Raw genomic sequence first — 21,045 nt, forward strand, 5'->3', positions numbered from 1 at the left:
TAGAAAAGTTACCAAAAGAAAGAATAGCCGACAAAAAAAAACGAGCAACCATTTGCAACAGTTTGCTACCCAAAAAAAATTGCCCCGAAGGACCCTCATCCAAGTATCTTTTATTCCATTGTTACTGGGCAGGCTGACATATGCCAGCTCTGGTTAATGTTTGCTGTTGATATCTTTGTATGCTCTGAAGAAGAAGAAGAAGAATAACCACTTGGGTCATAAGCACCATCAGTAACAGTCGCAGCAGCCATCTTCTTCATCACCATCACATGTATGGACACTTGTGGTAGCTGGAAGCGACATTGTGCTTAGGTAAGAAGGAGGTAAGTGTTGTAAACAATTGGAAATAAAAATACACTGAGAGAAATAAAGAGGTACATTCAAAGAAAAATAACAACATAGGAAGTAACTCAGTTCCCATGTTCTCAAAATTTTGAAACCATACCTTCAAGTTGAGGTCTATATTGTGTATTTTCTTTATACCCCCAGTTTTCTCTCAGTGTATATTTTCCGTAATTTTCCCAAAATAGTTATTAACGATTATTCATATTTATTTAAACCCATGTTTTTGTTGTTCTTCTTCTTCTTTTTCTCCCATATTTTCATATTATTCCCCATTGCCACATTCGCCCATTCGGCTGCGGTAATACAGCGTGGACAAGCACAACGTGTCAACAATGGGTGACAATATAATTGGTTCGGCAAGTTTCTTGCATTTAGGTGACATTGTTTCACTTTTTGCGGAGGGCAGTGTCTGTGGATTTCTCAGTACTCTTGGGTAAGTTTCGGAGTCATATCTACTCCTGCAATTTACTTTATGAATGTTTTTTTTCTTCTTCTGTTTCTGCTCAGTTTGGTTGATGATCGTACTGTGGTATGTCCGGAGGCAGGCGATTTAAATTTTCCACCCAAGAAGTTTCGAGGTAAGTGAGACACGAGCACACCCTAGAACAGATTTTCAGATTCATTTCTTTGATTTCCTTTTTCGACAGATTGCCTAATAAAAGTATGTCCCATGAATCGGTATTCGGCCCAGAAGCAATTCTGGAAGGCCGCCAAACAATCAGCCAGCTCAAATACGGATACAAATTTATTGAAGAGGTTACATGTAAGTATAGATGGAAACATATGATTCCAAATTATCCATAATTAATGCACAATTAAATCCTTCTGCATTCCATAGGCAATAGAAGCCCTTCAGGCCTTCTATAGGCAGTAGAAGCCCTTCAGGCCATCTATAGGCAATAGAAGCCCTTCAGGCCATCTATAGGCAATAGAAGCCCTTCAGGTCTTCTATAGGCAATAGAAGCCCTTCAGGTCTTCTATAGGCAATAGAAGCCCTTCAGGTCTCCTATAGGCAATAGAAGCCCTTCAGGTCTTCTATAGGCAATAGAAGCCCTTCAGGTCTTCTATAGGCAATAGAAGCCCTTCAGGTCTTCTATAGGCAATAGAAGCCCTTCAGGTCTTCTATAAGCAATAGAAGCCCCTCAGGTCTTCTATAGGCAATAGAAGCCCTTCAGGTCTTCTATAGGCAATAGAAGCCCTTCAGGTCTTCTATAGGCAATAGAAGCCATTCAGGACTTCTATAGCCATTAGAGGTCCTTCAGGTCTTATATAGCCATGGAAGGCCCTCGGGTCTTCTAAATAGGTACTTTATAGACAGTAAAACCCGTTCAGGTCCTCTATAGCCAATAGAGGCCCTTAAGGTCTTCTACAGCCAAAAGAACCATTTCAGGTCTTCTACTGCCAAAAGAACCCCTTCAGGTCTTCTACAGGCAATAGAAGCCCTTCAGGCCTTCTATAGGCAATAGGAGCCCTACAGGTCTTCTATAGGCAATATAAGCCCTTCAGGTCTTCTATAGGCAATAGAAGCCGTTCAGGTCTTATATAGCCATGGAAGTCCGTCAGGTCCTTAAAAATCCACGCCTTGTGTAGGTCCTTAAAAATATTTTTGTTTTTTAAATCCACGCCTTGTTTAGGTCGAGGCTTTCTTATGAGTTTCTAATCTCTCCCCTTCCCTCTTCCTCTTTCCAGCACGCCGCCGAAATCGAAAAGAAACAAAATGAAACGGAAAACAAAAAACTCTTGGGCACCGCCATCCAATATGGCAATGTGGTCCAACTGCTGCATCTGAAATCCAACAAATATCTGACTGTGAACAAACGTCTGCCCTCCCTGCTGGAGAAAAATGCCATGCGGGTATATTTGGATGCCAATGGCAATGAGGGTTCCTGGTTTTATATTATGCCCTTCTATAAGTTACGCTCTACGGGAGATAATGTGGTGGTGGGCGATAAGGTCATCCTGAATCCCGTCAATGCTGATCAACAAAATCTCCATGTGGCAGCCAATTATGAGCTTCCCGATAATCCAGGCTGCAAGGAGGTTAATGTCCTGAATTCGTCCACCTCGTGGAAGATTACCCTCTTCATGGAACACAAAGAGAATCAAGATCACATTTTGAAGGGTGGAGATGTTGTGCGTCTCTTTCATGCGGAACAGGAGAAATTCCTTACCATGGATGAGTATAAGAAGCAACAACATGTTTTCTTGCGGACAACGGGTAGGACAAGTGCGACAGCGGCCACTTCGAGTAAAGCCTTGTGGGAAATCGAAGTGGTCCAACATGATTCGTGTCGTGGTGGTGCGGGACATTGGAATTCTTTGTATCGTTTCAAACATTTGGCCACTGGTTATTATCTGGCAGCAGAGCTGGACTCTGAAAATGGTCTGGGAGGTAGCGGGGCAAATGCCAGTAGTGTGGGTCAGCTGCAGCAGCAGCAACAAATGCATCAGACTCCTACCCAGCTGTTTAACATTAGTGCGGAAAATGCCAAGGATTCGGGTATTAGCTGTAATTCGACGATGATAGGTAAGGTGTTGAGATTTATTTTAGAACTTGTTGGAGTAACTAATTTTAATTTCCCCCCTCTCTCCAGACAAAGGTAAATTGGAACACTACCGTTTGGTTTCCGTACCCTTTTCCACCGACATTGCCACCGTGTTCGAATTGGATCCCACCACCATGGCCAGGGCAGATAGCCTTGTGCCACAATCTAGCTATGTACGGCTACGCCACCTTTGCTCCAATACCTGGGTCCATGCCACTTCCATACCCATTGACATCGATGACGATAAACCGGTAATGTCCAAGGTATGCTGCTCGCCCGTCAAGGAAGACAAGGAGGCCTTCGCTTTGATACCCGTACCTCCCGTCGAAGTTCGTGATTTAGATTTCGCCAATGATGCCTGCAAGGTCTTGGTATTGGTCACAGCCAAATTGGACAATGGCACCATTTCGATCAATGAAAGGAAATCCCTCATCTCCCTACTGCAGGACATAGTCTACTTCATAGCGGGCATGGAAAATGAACAGAACAAAACGAAGGCCTTGGAATTGACGATAAAAAATCCCATACGAGATCGGCAAAAATTGCTGCGAGAACAATACATACTCAAACAGCTGTTCCGAATTTTAGAGGGACCCTTCCAAAAACACCCTGGCGGAGATGGACCCTTTCTAAGGCTAGATGAGCTTAGTGATCCGAAGAATAGTCCCTACAAAAATATCTTCCGTTTATGCTATCGCATCCTGCGCTTGTCGCAACAGGATTATCGTAAAAATCAGGAATACATTGCCAAACATTTCGGGCTGATGCAAAAACAAATTGGCTATGATATCCTCGCCGAGGATACCATCACCGCCTTGCTGCACAATAATCGTAAACTTCTAGAGAAACACATCACGGCGGCGGAAATTGAAACCTTCGTAGGGCTGGTACGCAAAAACATGCATAATTGGGATTCACGCTTCTTGGACTACCTCTCCGATCTGTGTGTTTCAAATCGCAAGGCAATTGCGGTCACACAGGAATTAATTTGTAAAAGTGTTTTGAGTTCGAAAAATTCCGATATCCTGATTGGTACCATAGTGAAAAGTGTCAAGAGTCCTAAATTTGGCTTCGCCAAACAAAGTGACATGAACAAACCCCTGTCGCCTCTAACCGAAGTCCTTGACGATGATGACAAACTTGATTTGATATCCACCAAAACAAATAGCACCTGGGATATGCGTAGCCTCGAGGGGGACAATGAGCAGGAGGGCGATAATGTTAAATATGAAATTCACTTGAAATGGAAGGGTCTAAAGGTATACCCTAACTTCGTATCCCACAAAACCTCCGTATTTAACCCATTCTTTCCTTTCTTTACAGGAATCCCGTTCAATTGCCGATTTAGCCAACTGTGTGGCCCAGGGCAAGGAGCAGGAAATTGCCATTCTCAACTACTATCGCCATCAGCTGAATTTATTTTCGAATATGTGTCTGAATCGCCAGTACTTGGCCTTAAATGATTTATCACCCCATTTGGATATTGATTTGATTTTGAAGTACGTACGCCCCTAATTCTTCATATCCCGAATTTTAAAATAAAATTTTGCCTTTCTTTTGTTCACTTTTCAGATGCATGTCCGATGAAACAATGCCCTATGAATTGCGTGCTTCGTTCTGTCGTTTAATGCTGCATCTGCATGTAGATCGTGATCCCCAGGAACCGGTAACGCCGGTAAAATATGCCCGTCTCTGGAGTGAAATACCATCGAAAATGTCAATTTTGGAGTAAGTAGAACATCCTAGTTGAATGAGGATTAAATTTAGGTTCGCTTTGACTTCAAATCCACATTAGAGGACTTAATATTATTATTCTGTTGTTCTGTCGTATTCTCACCTGGAAATTAAGTTTGACCGAGCCGAAATTTCGATGCCCTCTACCCTCAAAACACATAAATTCGGTAGGGATTATGTGCCAGGAGATTTTTTATCCTCTGAGCAAAGGAAATATGTAGCAATTTACAGATGCTGAAGATCGGCAATTTCGTATAAGATTTTCATGATGCCAAAAATGGGTCGGGAGTGTCAAATACAGGGACATGCCAAAACACTTCAAATCATCAGAAAAATTGTTTATAAACCAATGACAATGCATGTCAAATACAGCCAACTAAAAGCGGAAAAATACCTAAAATCGTTCTGGTTTGTATGTCGGCATTTTCTATCCCCTAAGATAACGAAATATTACATTTCGGATACTCAGGTTCAGAAAATTCGTCTAAGTCGAATACGTGGACTTCTTTAAATGATCAAAACAGGAGCTTTTGTACCCAACAACCCGAGATTTTTGGAAATGTTTGAGTTCGAAAATTTATGTCCTTAAGAGTATCCCTTCGCATATGTTTCCTCATCAGCGTTTAATGAGACATATTTTCGATTATACTATTTTCGAGAGCGACTTAACCGTTTCCCAATCACTTGTTCATCTCATGCTCGCCGACTAATCAATTGACCTAAAATGTCAGGTTCCTGGACCTGGAGTAAGTAGGGTACAAATTCAGGATACGATTCTCAGGATAAACTAACCCTCACCTCTTCTGATATGTCTCCTCATTACCCTCAAATGATACCAATCATTATTGTTAAAAGGGACATAAGTCCGATTATTTTGTTTTACGTGGTTCCAGAACTACATAACCATTGCCCACAATTTACATGATTCGGTGCCGATATTATTGCCGTTAAAAGTAAAAATCCGATCAGTATTCATTCCTTGTTTCGAGAACGACTTACCAATAATTTACTAAAGCCGGAGCCGGTCTCGCTTGCTATAAGACACACTACTCTTCTCATCGATCTGTCGTTCTAATGATGCTTTACGAATTACCTGCTAAATAAATCATCGTTAAATTAGCCAAATTCCTATTAGAAAGACTTAACCATTGCTCACAGTTTACTCGATCCGGTACCGATGTTCCAGAAACTTATGTCTTATGATCTCCAATATCAGGTCTCTTGATCTAGGCTTAGTAGGATTCGTACGTAAACGAACTCTCGCACCTCTTCTGATCTGTCTCCTCACCACCGATCATATGTTTGCCCTTGGTTCGAGAGCGACTTAATCGCACCTCTTTTGATCTGTCTCCTCGTCACCTATCATACTTCTTCCGTTGGTTCGAGAGCGACTTAATCGTTGTCCATAATTTTCTAAATTCGGAAGCAGTCTCGTCCAGCTATACGATTCAATATTATTATCTTTGACAACTGTGATATCGGCTGCAACTGTAATGATGTCCCACAAATGCACCTATAATAACCGAAAATGAGGAAGATTTTGCAGTTCACGGATCCTAGATCCGCTACCAATATTAAAAAACTTCAGATGTTGCAGCCACATTTTCCCCTAATCTATTGACTACCAATGTCAGTTCTGTGGAATCAGTAGGTTTCGTCCGACAAAACAAAATAAAATATATTAATCCCACTTTGTTCGATGAGGTAATAAGGTCTTAATTCAGTTATTTAACCCGCAGTTATGTAGAGAGCGGTTGCAACTGTCTCTGATGTCTAAGAAATTTCCTCCCACCTCCTGCCAGAAAATCAGAGCGAAAATCTTTGAAGCGGATCCTCTGGAATGTCATCTGAAAATCAGAATGATTTTGCAGCTCCGCTACCTATGTTGCAAGACTTCAGATGTTGTAGCTACATTATCCGCATAGTCTCACATATTAATCTATTGATCATCTATTCGCATGATTAATGAATTTTTTGTTAAATTAATTTGCGTACCTCAAAACTTCAGATGTTGTAGAAACTCAACGACTAATCTATAGAGTTCCCATTTTCTGGGGCCAGTACGATTCGTGCGCTCAATACGCTCATTTGGTAATAATACTTCCATCGATGGGATGTTAGGTCTTAATTCGAATATTCAACCAGCAGTTATTTAGAGAGCGGCTGTAAGTAGCTCAGAAAATTCGATATGCTATCCGAAACTTATAACGATTTTGCAGTTCTCTGAAGCGGCGATAGATTTGTTACCGATATTGCCACTCTTCCGATGTTCTAGTTCCATTTTGAATCCCTCTTTGGGCGCCATTCTAATTATTGAAAAATTAACAACAGCATAAAAGTTGTCACTTGTCATAAATGATATTGATGCTGAAAAATATTCTTTGATTGCACCCCTCGTTGGGCGCCATTTAGATTTTTCATAATCAGTACGATTTTACACGCATGATTGTGATTGAAAAACACCAACGTTGGGCGCCACTTGTTAAAATAGTTTAATGTATATTTTTTAATATTTTGTTTAATATTCTAATTCATTTAGCGTCCTATTGATAGATTGAAACTCTCGTTGGGCGCCAATCTAATTCTTGAAGAAATAAGCTAACATTACATGTCACAACAGAAAAATATATTGCCCCCAGATATAAAAGATTCACATCGATTATTACTGAGAACTATTATTTGGGAGCCATATTTTTATAATTAATATGATTTACAAAGCAATCTGAAGCGATTCGATATATTTGCTCAGCAAACGTAACTAGGACATTCAATCAGCGATATAGTCCAATCGCTGATTGTTTGACATCAGTTAATTCTACCACTGAAAGGAAGGATTTAGATGAATTATTGAATCAAAAGGAAGTAGGTGTACGAAAGAACAGGACCTAATATCGGTCGTTCTTCTTGCGAAGTAATATCCTTGAACTTGTTCGTCTCGGAATGATCTAACTCGAATTTCTGAGAAGTTTACTTTATCTTATACTAAGAACTATTATTTGCTAGGACTACTCCTTGGGCGCCATCTCAACTATACATAATTATCCCGACTTTAAATGTTATACATTAAAATCCAGGAAAACTGCAGTTCAATCCCACTAAATGAACGAAAGAATCAGACCTAGTACCGATCGTTCCTTGAACAAATTCGAATTTAAAATCCTAGAAAAAAATTTAATATATCTGAGGTTCAATTCGATTTTTTTAAACTTATTCAATAATTGGGCTCAACGTTGGGCGACATTTCGATTATCGATAATTAACCAGACATTCCGGCACTTTCCCACATCGAATTTCTGAGAGTTTAACTTCATCTCGTATTAACAACTATTATTTGTTTGGACCCCTCATTGGGCGCCATTTTGTTTATATATAATTAATCTTACTTTATACGTCGTGTGTTAAATGCTTCTAAAAACCCAAACATAGTTCGACATCCTTTAAAATCTATTATTTGATCGTTGGTCGCCATTTTGATTATTAACCCGATTTTCCAGAGAAGTGTTCTTAATCTTTTTTTTTTAAGTATTACTTGTTTAGACCCACCATAGATAATAAACCTGACTTTATGCATCTGACATTAAAATCCTCAAAGACTCCAGAATAGCTGAGGTTAATTTCGATATTTTAATTGGACCCAATGTTGGGCGCCATTTTATAAACATGAACACTACTTTTTCATTTCAATTTTATTTTTTACATTTTAGCTATGATGGCAAAAATCAACAACCTGATCAGAACAAGGAAGCTGTACGGGCCAAATTTAATACCACCATTGCATTTGTGGAGAACTATCTATGCAATGTGGCGGCTAAGGTTTGGCTATTCACAGATCAGGAACAGAATAAGTTGACATTTGAGGTAAGTAGCCTAACTATTTTGGGGGTTGAATGCGGAAATTCAATCCAGTGCATTCATTAGAGTTGGACCATCTCGTCCATTTTCGCTTCACAACAGGAACTAGGTCCTTCATTTAGTTCATAGTTCATTTTTTGTTTAATCGTTCACTGATACACGGCAATGAATGGAAAGATCTAGATGAATGGAACTTGGTAAACGGGAGCATAAACTAGTTCGGAACCCTAGTCCAGAACAATCCAACTCTACCATTTATTCAATTCCATAATGTTTCTGATATGTCCTCAAAATTTATATAAAAATATACATTTTCCAGGTGGTGAAATTGGCTCGTGACTTAATTTACTTCGGCTTCTATAGCTTCAGCGATCTGCTTCGATTGACCAAGACATTGCTTTGCATCCTCGATTGTGTTTCGGATAGTAGCATTGATAGTTCCACGGCGGCTGGACCAAATGCTGGACGATTTGAGGCAGCTGTAACAGACTGTAAGTGTTTCTAACTAGAGGGAATGAGATTCTCCTATAAGTCTTTAACCCCATATATAATCAGTTGAGTTCTGAAACTTATTATTTGGCTAATGAATCTGATTGGCTTGGCTTATTTAAAAACAAATATTTTTACATTATTTTTGCCAACATTTATTTTCGCCAAAATTAAAAAAATAAATAAAACAAAAGCAAACGAAGATGAGGATTCGAAAATTGGTAAGTTTATTTGCCAATCTAAAATCTTCCCAAGAAAAAAAGATTGAAACATCTAGAACTTGCACTCACCAAATACCACCACACTAACACTCCACTCATAAATTTCCCCAACATTTTTAGCCGAAGGTGGTGTCCTGCGTTCCATTGGCGATATGAACACCGTTATGACCAGCCTGGCATTGGGTTCCGTTGGCCAGGTTATGGCCACACCGGCCATTTCATCGCTACAACAACGCAAATCCGTATCACAGCTAATGAAGGAGTTCCCCCTGGTCATGGACACAAAGCTGAAAATCATTGAAATTCTACAATTCATTCTGGATGTCCGTTTGGATTATAGAATTAGTTGCCTCCTATCGATATTCAAGCGTGAGTTCGACGAAAGTGACGCCCATCAATTTGCCAATCAGTCGGAAGCAGCTACAGCGACAGTAACATCGGCACCCTATGTACAGACTACCACAACCACAATTACCACAACATCGGACAGTGGCATTAGTTCACCATCCACAATATCGGGTGGTGGTGGTAGTAACACAACTTCCAACACAACATCATCTTCCTCCACCACATCACCCACTTCCTCCAACACAAACACAACCACCGGCTCCGGCACCCAAGATGCCCAGGCATCGGCAGCAGCTGCTGCTGCTTTCCAACAGCGTCAAAAGAATATCGATTTAGAGTCAATTGGCATACAGGCGGAGGGCATTTTCGATTGTGACAGCGGTGATGCTGCCAATTTGGATTTGGACGGTCAGGGTGGTCGTACATTTTTACGTGTTCTATTACATTTAATTATGCATGACTATCCACCGTTAGTATCGGGAGCATTGCATTTGCTCTTCCGTCATTTCAGTCAACGTCAGGAGGTTTTGCATGCCTTTAGACAGGTAAGTGTCCAATTAATTTTTATGATTTGAAGTTCTTGGAATGTCAAGTTTTTGTTGAACATTTTGTTTGTTGGCATTTGAACAGCTTTATAAGGTGTATTTAGCGAACTCCACATTTGGGCGCCATATCAATTATAGAGTATTAATCAGATTGTGGTATTTCTACAATTCTAGACAAGAAAAAACTGGTTATAATTTCACGATACGGAACACCATTAACTGTTTGCGCGTGACTGCCTCATTTTCAGAAAAATGATCGAACGATTCCTCCAACCAAAAACCGCACAGGATGCATTTGCCTACTAACAAAACCAATTTCAATTGATTTGGACGTTGGGCGCCATTTCATCTATTGAGTATTAATGAGAATCTGCTAAAATCCAATTATATGTATTATAATTGTACATAGTTGTTTAGTCTCATGTTGGGCGCCATTTTAATTAGTATAAATAGTTAGAATGAATGATATAATTTCCTTGATTTGGGATCGCCGTTTTGTGAAAGCTGGAATAGAGTCGTGTCGCTCCGCAACGAACTAGTTCAAAGGAACTATTCCACAAAAGGAACACTAAGTACTAGGTTCGGCTCTTCCGTTCATTTGTCTTCTAATTTATTGAGTTCATTTTGCTCCAATCGTTCATCTAGATCTTCTCGTTCAATTTGTTCATTGAACGAGTAAACTGACGGTCATGCATTATGAGGAACTATGAAACTAAATGAATGGCCTAGTACCTTTTGAGGAGCGGGTCAAAAATGATCGAATCGCTTAAATGGCTATGCAGCACAATGTCTCCTTAGTAGGTTTAGCAAGCATGGGAGTACAAATGTGTGCTTTGTGGTTGAATTTATTCCAACGTGACATTGTAAAAAAATCTGCTCTTCAGGATGTCGACTTCGAGAAAAGCTGAAAAGAAATTGGAACTGATATCGTCTCTCTTGGATTTAGCCATAATTCTATGAGTGGAATATTTCTTGATTCGGATAGACCATTGAAAAATTAGATGCTGTGTGGCACATCTATTTAGGATTCGGAAACAATGCGCTCAAAATTAGAAATATAACTTTGTTCCTAATTTTCAACTTCTGATTAATGCAATTAGAGTGCGAAGGCAAATGCAATAAGTTATCTAAAATCACTCATAGAAACATTTTGGATTATGTGGGGATAGAAAAATGTCAAGCTTTAATATAATTTCCCGCATTCCAGATGTGAAATGTGTCAGGGTTGACTTGGATAATTGAAGATTGCACACCCGCCAGAACTTAGTGATAGTGGCTGGAAGTTGTCGCATTTACATTGTCAATATTTGCGCCTGAAGAAATGAAAGTACTTACAATCATCGGGGTATGACTACGGAGCTTCGCTAGATACATATTGAACAAATACCTTGAGGATCTTTCATTTGGATATTCGGCCTCGGAACAATAAGAAGGCTTGCCGAGCATTTACGTAATTGACTGACAACAATACGCTTGACATCATTCAAAAAATGGAACTCGTGATGTCTGATATAAGCTCTGCATCGAATACGTTGAACAGATCTAAGGCTGACGCTGTGATCCATGCTGGAGCTCGTCGTTGAGTATGGTCAATCACAACTTCCCCTAAAACCATGTTGGCGGGAGGCAAGAATGAAATTCTGTTTTAGAGATGGAATATTTCCTCCGGAAACCTCGTATAGAGTGTATTGATATGACGTTGCCGATAAATTTTCGGTATTTTCAACCGCATTTTCCAAATGAAGAGTTTGTGATTTAACATTCGGAGTTCTTTGCAGAATTTTTGTTCATATTAGGGATACATAGTCGAACGCAAAAGTCGACTTTAGACTTTTCGATTTTTCCCTTTGACTAAAAAGTCGACTTTTGAATACAAAAAGTCGGTTATACGGTTGAGATAGCTGTAATTTCCCTGAAATAACTGTAATTTGCATTTCGGGTTCTCGGTGGGTGAAAGCTTCTTCCCATATAGATACTAATCATAGGATATCCGAATTTCCCTTTAATGTGACAATGGAATTGATATTAGATTAAAGGTCAATCACTCACCTTTCATACACTGGTAACTTTTCAGAATCATGTCTGTGCTTTGGTCCAATTGGCCCGCTAAATTTTGATCGACACTTATCAAAACAGCCGTTCCTATTTTTTTATTCATATCCACCTCCCATGTAAATTTTCATGATGTTAGAAACATAATTGTGGTCTCTAGAGGGACGAGAAAAATAGACAAATAATATTTTTGATACATTTGATCCCCGAAATATTATCAGATCTTTACAAGTTTCTGTGGCCCAAAATTTTGTAATAGCACGAAATTTTAATAGTTGGCCCTTCTGCTCCTCATAAATTATCATCCTTTTTATCGGTTTACGAACTACCCAACGTTCTTGGGGAATGTATTAAGCTTACGCCAGCTACAAATGTAAATATCGAAATTCTGCATCTCGACCAACCTCTAAATTTGTTCCAGATCGAAAAAATAAATATTAACCATTTCTCGAGTTATCGCTTCAAAACGATTTGATGTTCGCTTCGAATGCTCCTGCATTGGGGTTCGATGGTCAAATTGTCGCTTCTAGATGTTTTAGGACCCGTCGTCATGATCGTACAATCATCTGAATACGTAACAATATCAATGCCATCTGAAGGCCGTGGAATGCCGAAAGGGTAGAGTTGATGATCAGCCTGGTGTCCATTAGAAAAATTGTCTTTAAATGGTCTGTCAAATTGTCGCGTCAACAGGCATCGATTATGGGTTTGAAGGTTCCTGCATGGTAGCTATTCCTTCTTCACCGCTATCGATACATACAAGACTGAAGTTAGAATTTTCTGCACCGACGATGGTTTCTTCCGTTATCCATCAAAAGCTTACACATATGTCCTCAACAATAGGTACCGACGCCGTCCGGAGTTCGTGGAATACCCGAAAGGTAGAGGAGATATCACTCCACCCTTAGGAACTCCCTGCTTTCTCTATGAGGTTTGGACTTTGTATTCTGGGACTCCTAGTACGACTGGCTTCCACACATAATAATTGGCCGGAGGGAAGTATTTCGCTCATGGTGACACATGTGAAATCGGCCTATATGGACCACCTTTGATATATATATATATATGTTTGTTCACTATCTAGCACATCCTCTTTATTGCCAAAAGTATCAGAAGAGCATTTGGTCCATTTTATTTTCTAAATTTTAAGTGATTTTTCCAAAAAACTATTTGTTTATTTCTTTGGTAGACTTTGTGAGGGTATTATAAGTTTGTATCACCTCTTATAAAGCTGTTCTTAAAATTTGTTCTTAGTATTAAAGAAATATATATTTTTTTTAATGTGTTACCAATGTTGGTTTTTTTTTTATTCTTTGCCATGCTTTTCAATTTCAACAATAACCAATAACTTACTAACTATTAATGATTTTTAATTTATATTTTTTCTTTATAAGCAATAATTTTTAATACATTTAATTCCCTATTTAAATAAATTTTTACGTTTACTTTTTTTTTCATTAAAAAAATAATTTACTAATCTTACAAAATAACAAATACTTCAATAAATAAAATAAAAAAATAACCCCAGTGGATGAGTATAGTTAGTACTGTTGATTTTTCTTTATTATTCTTATATATTAAAGCTTTATTTATTAATATTATTTATAAACATTTATTATAAAAATTAATATTTTAAATTTCATTTATTTTCCCATTCTCCTCCTGCCAAAATCGAAAATTCAAGGTACAACTTTTGGTTTCCGACAATGATGTGGAATCGTATAAACAAATTAAACACGACTTGGATATTTTGCGGCAAAGTGTTGAGAAATCCGAATTGTGGGTATATAAATCGAAAACTTCCGAGGAATTAAGTACAAGTAAGTAAAGTTCAGGAAATTAAACCCAACTCCAAGCCTATTAACTTCTTGCTTTTAAATAATAAATATTCATCTGATAGAAATTATAAGAAGTTGTAATATTTCCTATGTTGGGCGCCATTTCAGTCATTAAATATTATTCAATCATTTTATGTTATTAAGTTCGGAATTTTATTTTTACATTCTAGCTTTAGAAATAAATATTCAGATGATGGAAATTATAAGAAGTATTAATTTTTTTTAAATTAAGTGTGGAATATATATAAAATAATAAATTTTCTTTTTCATACCCTTCACCACACTGTGGTACAGGGTATTATGTCTTTGTGCATATGTTTGTAACAGGCAAAAGGAAACGAGATAGACACATGGTTCCTTTTGAGAGTATGCATAGAATCACTTTCTGAGTCGATTTATGCATGTCCGTTCGTCTGTAGATGTTAAATTGTAAACAAAGTACAGGTCGTATTTATGATCCGATTTGGATGAAATTTGGCACAAGTCACTTATTTGGCCCAAGGACGAACCCTATTGAAATTGGGAAAAATCGGTTCAGATTTAGATATAGCTCCCATATATATTTTCGTCCGATTTAAGGTAATTGGGGCACCAAAATCCCTCTTTATCTTTCGATTTGTATGAAATTTGGCACAATGTACTGAATTAAGTCCAGAATGATTTGTGCCAAGTTTCGAGAAAATCGGTTCAGATTTAGATATAGCTCCCATATATAGTTTCGTCCGATTTAAGGTAAATGGTGCACCAAAGTTCCTACATATCATTCGATTTGCATGAAATTTGGCACAGAGTATTGAATCAGGAGCAGAATGATGTGTGTCAAGTTTCGAGAAAATCGGCTCAGATTTAGCTATAGCTCCCATATATTGTTTCGTCCGATTTAAGGTAAATGGTGCACCAAAGTCCCTATATATCCTTGGATTTGCACGAAATTTGGCACAGGGTACTGAATTGGGTCCAGAATGAAATGTGCTACGTTTCGTGAAAATCGGTCCAGATTTAGATATAGCTCCCATATATACTTTCGTCCGATTTAAGGTAAATGGGTCACCAAACTCCCTATATAGCTTTCGATTTGCACGAAATTTGGCATAGAGTACTGAATTAGGTCCAGAATGATGTGTGCTAAGTTTCGTGAAAATCGGTCTAGATTTAGATATAGCTCCCATATATATTTTCGTCCGCTTTAAGGTAAATCGGTCTCCCAAGTCCCTATATATATTTCGATTTGCACAAAATTTGACATAGGGTACTGAATTGGGTCCGGGGTGATGTGTGCTACGTTTCGTGAACATCGGTCCAGATTTAGATATAGCTCCCATATATATTTTCGTCCGATTTAAGGTAAATCGTTCTCCAAAGTCCCTATATATATTTCGATTTGCACGAAATTTGGCATAGGGTACTGAATTGGGTCCGGGGTGATGTGTGCTACGCTTCGTGAACATCGGTCCAGATTTAGATATATCTCCCATATATAGCTTCGTCCGATTTAAGGTATATGGGGCACCAAAGTCCTTATATATCTTTCGATTTGCACGTAATTTGGCATAAAGTACTGAGTTAGGTCAAGAATGATGTGTGCCAAGTTTCGAGAAAATCGGATCAGATTTATATATAGCTCCCATATATATTTTCGTCCGATTTAAGGTAAATGGGTCTCCAAAGTCCCTATATATCTTTGGATTTACACAAAATTTGGCACAGCGTACTGAATAAGGTCCAGAACGACGTGTGTTAACTTTTGTGTTAATCGGTTCAGATTTAGATATAGATCCCATATATATTTTTGTCCGATAGATAAATGGTTTACCAAAGACCCAAAGTTAGGTCGATTGACAAAAATTTGGCACAACGTATTGAATATAATATAACCTAGCTTGAAGCAAACCTGTATCAGACCAAGTGAAAAAATTAGTATATGTTGCAGAATAACATGTTTATGGATCCAATTTCATTTTGCTGGTCCTTCAAAAATTCGACGTCTGTTAGGATTCATCTGTTGAATATACCCACAGTGGTGAAGGGTATCATATAGTTGGCGCCGTCCAACTTTACTACTTTCCTTACTGGTTTATCAATACGTACAAATTAGTATTGGGCGCCATTACAAAACTTTGGTTGAGAATATGTTTCTACTAATAGCTGATAATAGGTACAGTACTACTATTGGGCGCCAGCAACATCTAAATAGCTATGACATAAGTGAAATGTTTGTATTAACTTTAAATTGGCCACATGAATTATAATTAATCTAGGTTTTTAGAATCAAATTATAGATGGACCTCAACGGACTCCCTCATCCTATATGGATTTCCCTTACAAGTTCTCTAAAATCCCACCCCATTTTTAAATCTTAATCTAATTTTTATTTGTTTGTCTTTATCCCCCTCAGCTGTAGGAGAATCTTCTATAGATAATAGCAATCTAACCAACGAATATAAGGCTTCATTATCGACTGAACAATTGGCCGAATATAAAAAGGTCAAAGAAATCCTGATACGCATGAATCAATTTTGTGTCACGCAAGGTAAGTCCTACACCGATCATATTATAATTATTATAATTTAAAATTTTCGAAATCCCTCAGGACCCTATGTAAAACCCCGTAAACATGAGCAACGCTTGCTGAGGAATGTTGGCGTCCACACTGTAGTCTTGGATCTCCTGCAAAATCCCTACGATGAAAAAGATGATGTCCTTATGAAGGAATTGATGTTTTTGGCCCACGAATTTTTGCAGAACTTCTGTTTGGGCAATCAACAGAATCAGGTGTTGCTGCATAATCATTTGGATTTGTTTTTGAATCCGGGGGTAAGTACCGAAAGATGATGGAACCTTGAAAAAGTAATTTGTAAAAAAATCCACAATTTTGGCGGACCTTGAATAAATAGTGCTTAAAAATTCACACTTTAGGTGGATCTTAAAATGGTTCATAAATAATTCACGCCTTATTGTACCCTTCCATGTTGGATACGAATAATCCTGCAAAGGCTTACCACTTGGTTCCCTTGCTACTGATCTGAAATTGTTATACTGCTATATTGTTAGTATTTTTTACGACCAGCGCACCGTTCTTTGGGAAGTTATTAAGCTTTTAAATAAGAAAACCGGAAGTAGAGGTTACCATTCAGAAATCAACATCTCCACGGGATCTTATCAGCAGGTATAGCTACTAGACTACTACCCTGCCAGAGGGGTTCGAAGTCGATTATTGCAGTCTCCTTATTTCCACAATTTACCAGCTTGATTCGCATATATATAGTAAGGTCGCGTTGCAATTAAGGACTCTCGCTACTACACCGGGACCAGCCTGGTCGATTATGGCTACTCTGTTTTTCTGGTAGTAGGTCTCCCACGTTTCTTCGTCTCTTCTATCGCTACATACGAGACAGAAGTTGAACTAATCTTGATCCTACCAATCAGTAGTCGCTAGTGATATACATGGGCTTCCAAAATTACCGATTGACTTCGTTGTAGCTCTCCCACTTTCATTCTTCATCTATCCATACGAGACATAATTTGAAACCATCTGAAGCAACGATTTTATTCTATGCAGCAGGATGTTATTTTTCGGTATATTTCACCCTTTTCACTGCCCAAGGCTTTGAAATCGACTAGGAGTTCCGTAGTGCCTTTGTCCCGTTCGAACTTCATTTTAATGCTTTATAATCCGATGGATCTTTATCGCTGATTGTTTTCGGGTCTTGATCGACATAGCGCAGTATGAAATTAGACTTCGATATACCAGAGCCTCATTCGATCTCAGGATTTCGGGTATCTTTGCCTCCCGAGCACTGGCATTGCCAAAAGCCTGTGTGAGTAGCCCCGTTCGTACTTTTTCACTCTATTTAGGTGTTTCTTATTCCGAAGGAATTACTTATAGCCGAAGAAATTCTCTATCGCTGGTTGATTTCAGATTTTGGTCTTAAAAACACAGGTCTTCGATAATTCCTATGAACTTTCGATGCGACTTTTTATCCAGAGCCTCTTTGGACATAGCTTATACTTTCCTCGGAGCACACACACCTGAGCTTTTTTAACCTTCGTAAATTTTTGACTCTCGAGCACTGACAAATACTGTTCCACTCTCGAACTTTGAAGGGAATTTCGATTCTATGGGAACAACTTCAACTAAGAGTTCTCTCGTGCCCTTGACGGAGTAGACTGAAGAAATCGAAATCAGAAATCTTTTCTAATCCGAAGAAACTAGTCTCCGATACTTCCTATGAGCTTTCAATATACCTTCCAGACCAGAGCCTTTTTAGACTTAGCTTATACTTTCTTCGGATCACTCTCTCCTAACCTCTTGTTGATTGCCTTTCGAGCACTCACTTATGCTTTTCCTCTCTCGAGCTTATCCTCATCATTTGGGTTTTTTTCGGAACAGCTACGTCTAAGAGTTTTCTGGTTCCCTTGTAGGAGTACCCTCATTCGTATTTCCTCATGACTTTTAAGTATTTTTTATTCCGAATTACTGGTCTGCTGGAGAATGAAGAAATCGAAATCACGATATTTAGGTCTTTTCAGGAGACTTCAGAACTAGTGGTTCCTAAATTACTTTTTGCAAGTAATCTCGTTGGCGGCTGGTGGCTGTTTGCCTCAGAAAAACTGACTTGTGCTGTTCTTTTCTCCAACTTATCCTCCTAATTGCCACTGAAATCGTCGAGTTCCCTTATGAGTGTAGTACAGGTTTTACATCCCCACGACATTTAGGTGCTTTCTAATCCGACAAAAAATCTTATCGCTGATTGATTTCGAGGGAGAACAAATTGGTCTTCGATATGCCTTCCTGTCCGAGCGTGAGACTTTGATAACCGATGTATGAACTTCATATTCTTCATCTGTCATAGGAATATCGTTCCATATCCCCTCATGGTAATACTTAAGACAGACTTAATGCGGTGGATAGTATACCAGACTACAAGCCAGATTCGAATCCCTGCGGAGGAGAACAAATTTATTTGAAATTTCGTTTCTAATAAATCCAAAGCCACCTGATATTCTAATAACTAACCTCGGCATCAAACCATGAGGGGGATAAGGCGCCATTCAGAGGAAAATGGCAACACTAAATAAGTAAATACCCATACCACTGCTCAAGGAGACATTGTTTCTAGACACCAACAGATGGCAGCCCCATCACCAAGGACAGGCTACAACAGACCAATCATGCACATTGATGGACTAAAAATAAAGGAATATCGAAACTGACTGCTTTATGGAGGAGAAAAAATAGAAGTCAAGTCGTTTGAATACAGTCTGTATCAAAATCAACCAACACAAAATATAATAACTCCATCCAGAGGCAAAAGGCAACAAGCGAGGACCCCAACCACTGCAAATCGTTTCCACGACAGAGGGGTCTACGATCCGAAACGACCCGAGTTATACTCGGCCAACGTCTGTCACCTCAGCCCATTGTGTAGAAGCAATATGGCTGCTACAACAAGAACAACAACCACTGCAAAAATTTAAGCAGGCATTGTTTCTAGGCAATAATAGATGACTGCCCGATCACCAAGGGCAGGCTACAGAATCTAGGTACTAGGTGGGGTAATGCGCTGGCATTGGGAGTCAACCTTCAGTTTCAGAGTACTGATTATTTTATGAGCGCCAATGTTCCCCAAATCTAACAATGGATGGATCCGATAGTATACAACAATCCGCAGAGGCTATTCTATTAATATTCTGCACCTTGGTCTTTAAAAATTGTATTTTCTAACGCATTTGTTTCTCTTTTTCAGATCCTCGAAGCCAAAACCGTCTGTGCTATATTCAAGGACAACCTAACCCTGTGCAATGAAGTTACCGACAAAGTCGTCCAACATTTTGTCCATTGCATTGAAATCCATGGTCGTCATGTGGTGTATCTGCAATTCCTACAGACCATTGTCAAGGCTGAGAATCAATTTATACGCAAATGCCAGGATATGGTTATGCAGGAACTGATCAATGCCGGCGAAGAAGTTTTGGTATTCTACAATGATAAATCATCGTTCAATCAGCTGGTGCATATGATGCAAACTCAAAAGACCCCACTGTCGGATGATAGTCCCTTGAAGTATCATGTAGAATTGGTAAAACTTTTGGCCTGCTGTACCATGGGTAAAAATTTATACACGGAAATCAAATGCAATAACCTGTTGTCCTTGGATGATATTGTGGCGGTTATATGCCATCCGGCTTGCATACCGGAGGTCAAGGAGGCTTATGTGGATTTTCTGAATCATTGTTATATCGATACAGAGGTTGAGATGAAGGAGATCTATTCATCGGGTCACATGTGGAATTTGTTCGAAAAAAGTTTTATGGTGGACATTAATTTGCTGATCAATACGGGGATCAATGCGGATAAGACCCTCATCAATTATGTGCTCAATGGAGTCTGCACCATACTGGCCAGCTTTTTCAGTAGCCCCTTTTCCGATCAGAGCACCATTGTACAGTCCCGACAAATGATATTCGTACAATTACTGCAAGTCTGTTATCGTTTATCTCAATGCAAATGGTTGAGTCTGGCTGATCGCTTTAATGTCGAAAATTGTATACGTACTTTGGCTGAGTCGGCAAAGACACGCAGCATCGCCATACCGCTCGACTTGGAACAGCAGGTGGTGACCATGTCAAGTAAAACGGCTCTGCTCACCAGGCAGACGACAAAATGGCTATTGGCCTCGAAACAGCCAAAATATGAGACACAGCATTCGGCCAATTTAATGCGATTAGACAGGTCCATTATCGAGGGCTTGCAGGATATTGTCTCACTGCTGGAGGATCAATTGAAACCAGTGGTGGAAGCAGAATTGTCACTGTTGGTCGATATACTGTACAGATCGGAACTGTTGTTCCCGCAGGGAACGGAGGCACGAAAAAGATGTGAGTCAGGTGGCTTTATCCGGAAGCTGATCAAGCATACGGAGAAATTGTTGGAGGAAAAGGAGGAGAAATTGTGTGTGAAGGTATTGAAAACGTTGAGGGAAATGATGGCGATTGATGTGAACTACGGGGAGAAGGGGGATGCGCTGAGGAGTACCCTGCTGAAGCGATATTTCGATATAAAGCCATCGAATAC

General features: G+C 39.1%; 1 protein-coding gene across 1 annotated transcript; it reads left to right on the top strand.

Moving 5' to 3' along the window:
• Positions 1 to 256: 256 nt before the first annotated feature.
• On the top strand, positions 257 to 21,040 carry LOC133333830 (inositol 1,4,5-trisphosphate receptor-like; the record flags this gene model as incomplete). Its single annotated transcript, XM_061542142.1, is given in 15 exon segments — positions 257 to 323; positions 651 to 778; positions 853 to 923; positions 993 to 1,108; positions 2,035 to 2,872; positions 2,940 to 4,150; positions 4,215 to 4,390; positions 4,464 to 4,619; positions 8,330 to 8,483; positions 8,797 to 8,968; positions 9,161 to 10,080; positions 13,817 to 13,952; positions 16,366 to 16,500; positions 16,561 to 16,784; positions 19,718 to 21,040. Coding segments are annotated over 14 exon segments (5,733 nt in total), but the record flags the coding sequence as incomplete, so codon positions are not given.
• Between the last annotated feature and the right edge of the window lie 5 nt (positions 21,041 to 21,045).

Source organism: Musca vetustissima, unplaced genomic scaffold (genome assembly GCF_032173495.1).
Source record: "Musca vetustissima isolate MV318-11 ecotype Yass unplaced genomic scaffold, APGP_CSIRO_Mvet_v1 utg51706, whole genome shotgun sequence".
Classification (NCBI taxonomy): Eukaryota; Metazoa; Arthropoda; class Insecta; order Diptera; family Muscidae; genus Musca; species Musca vetustissima.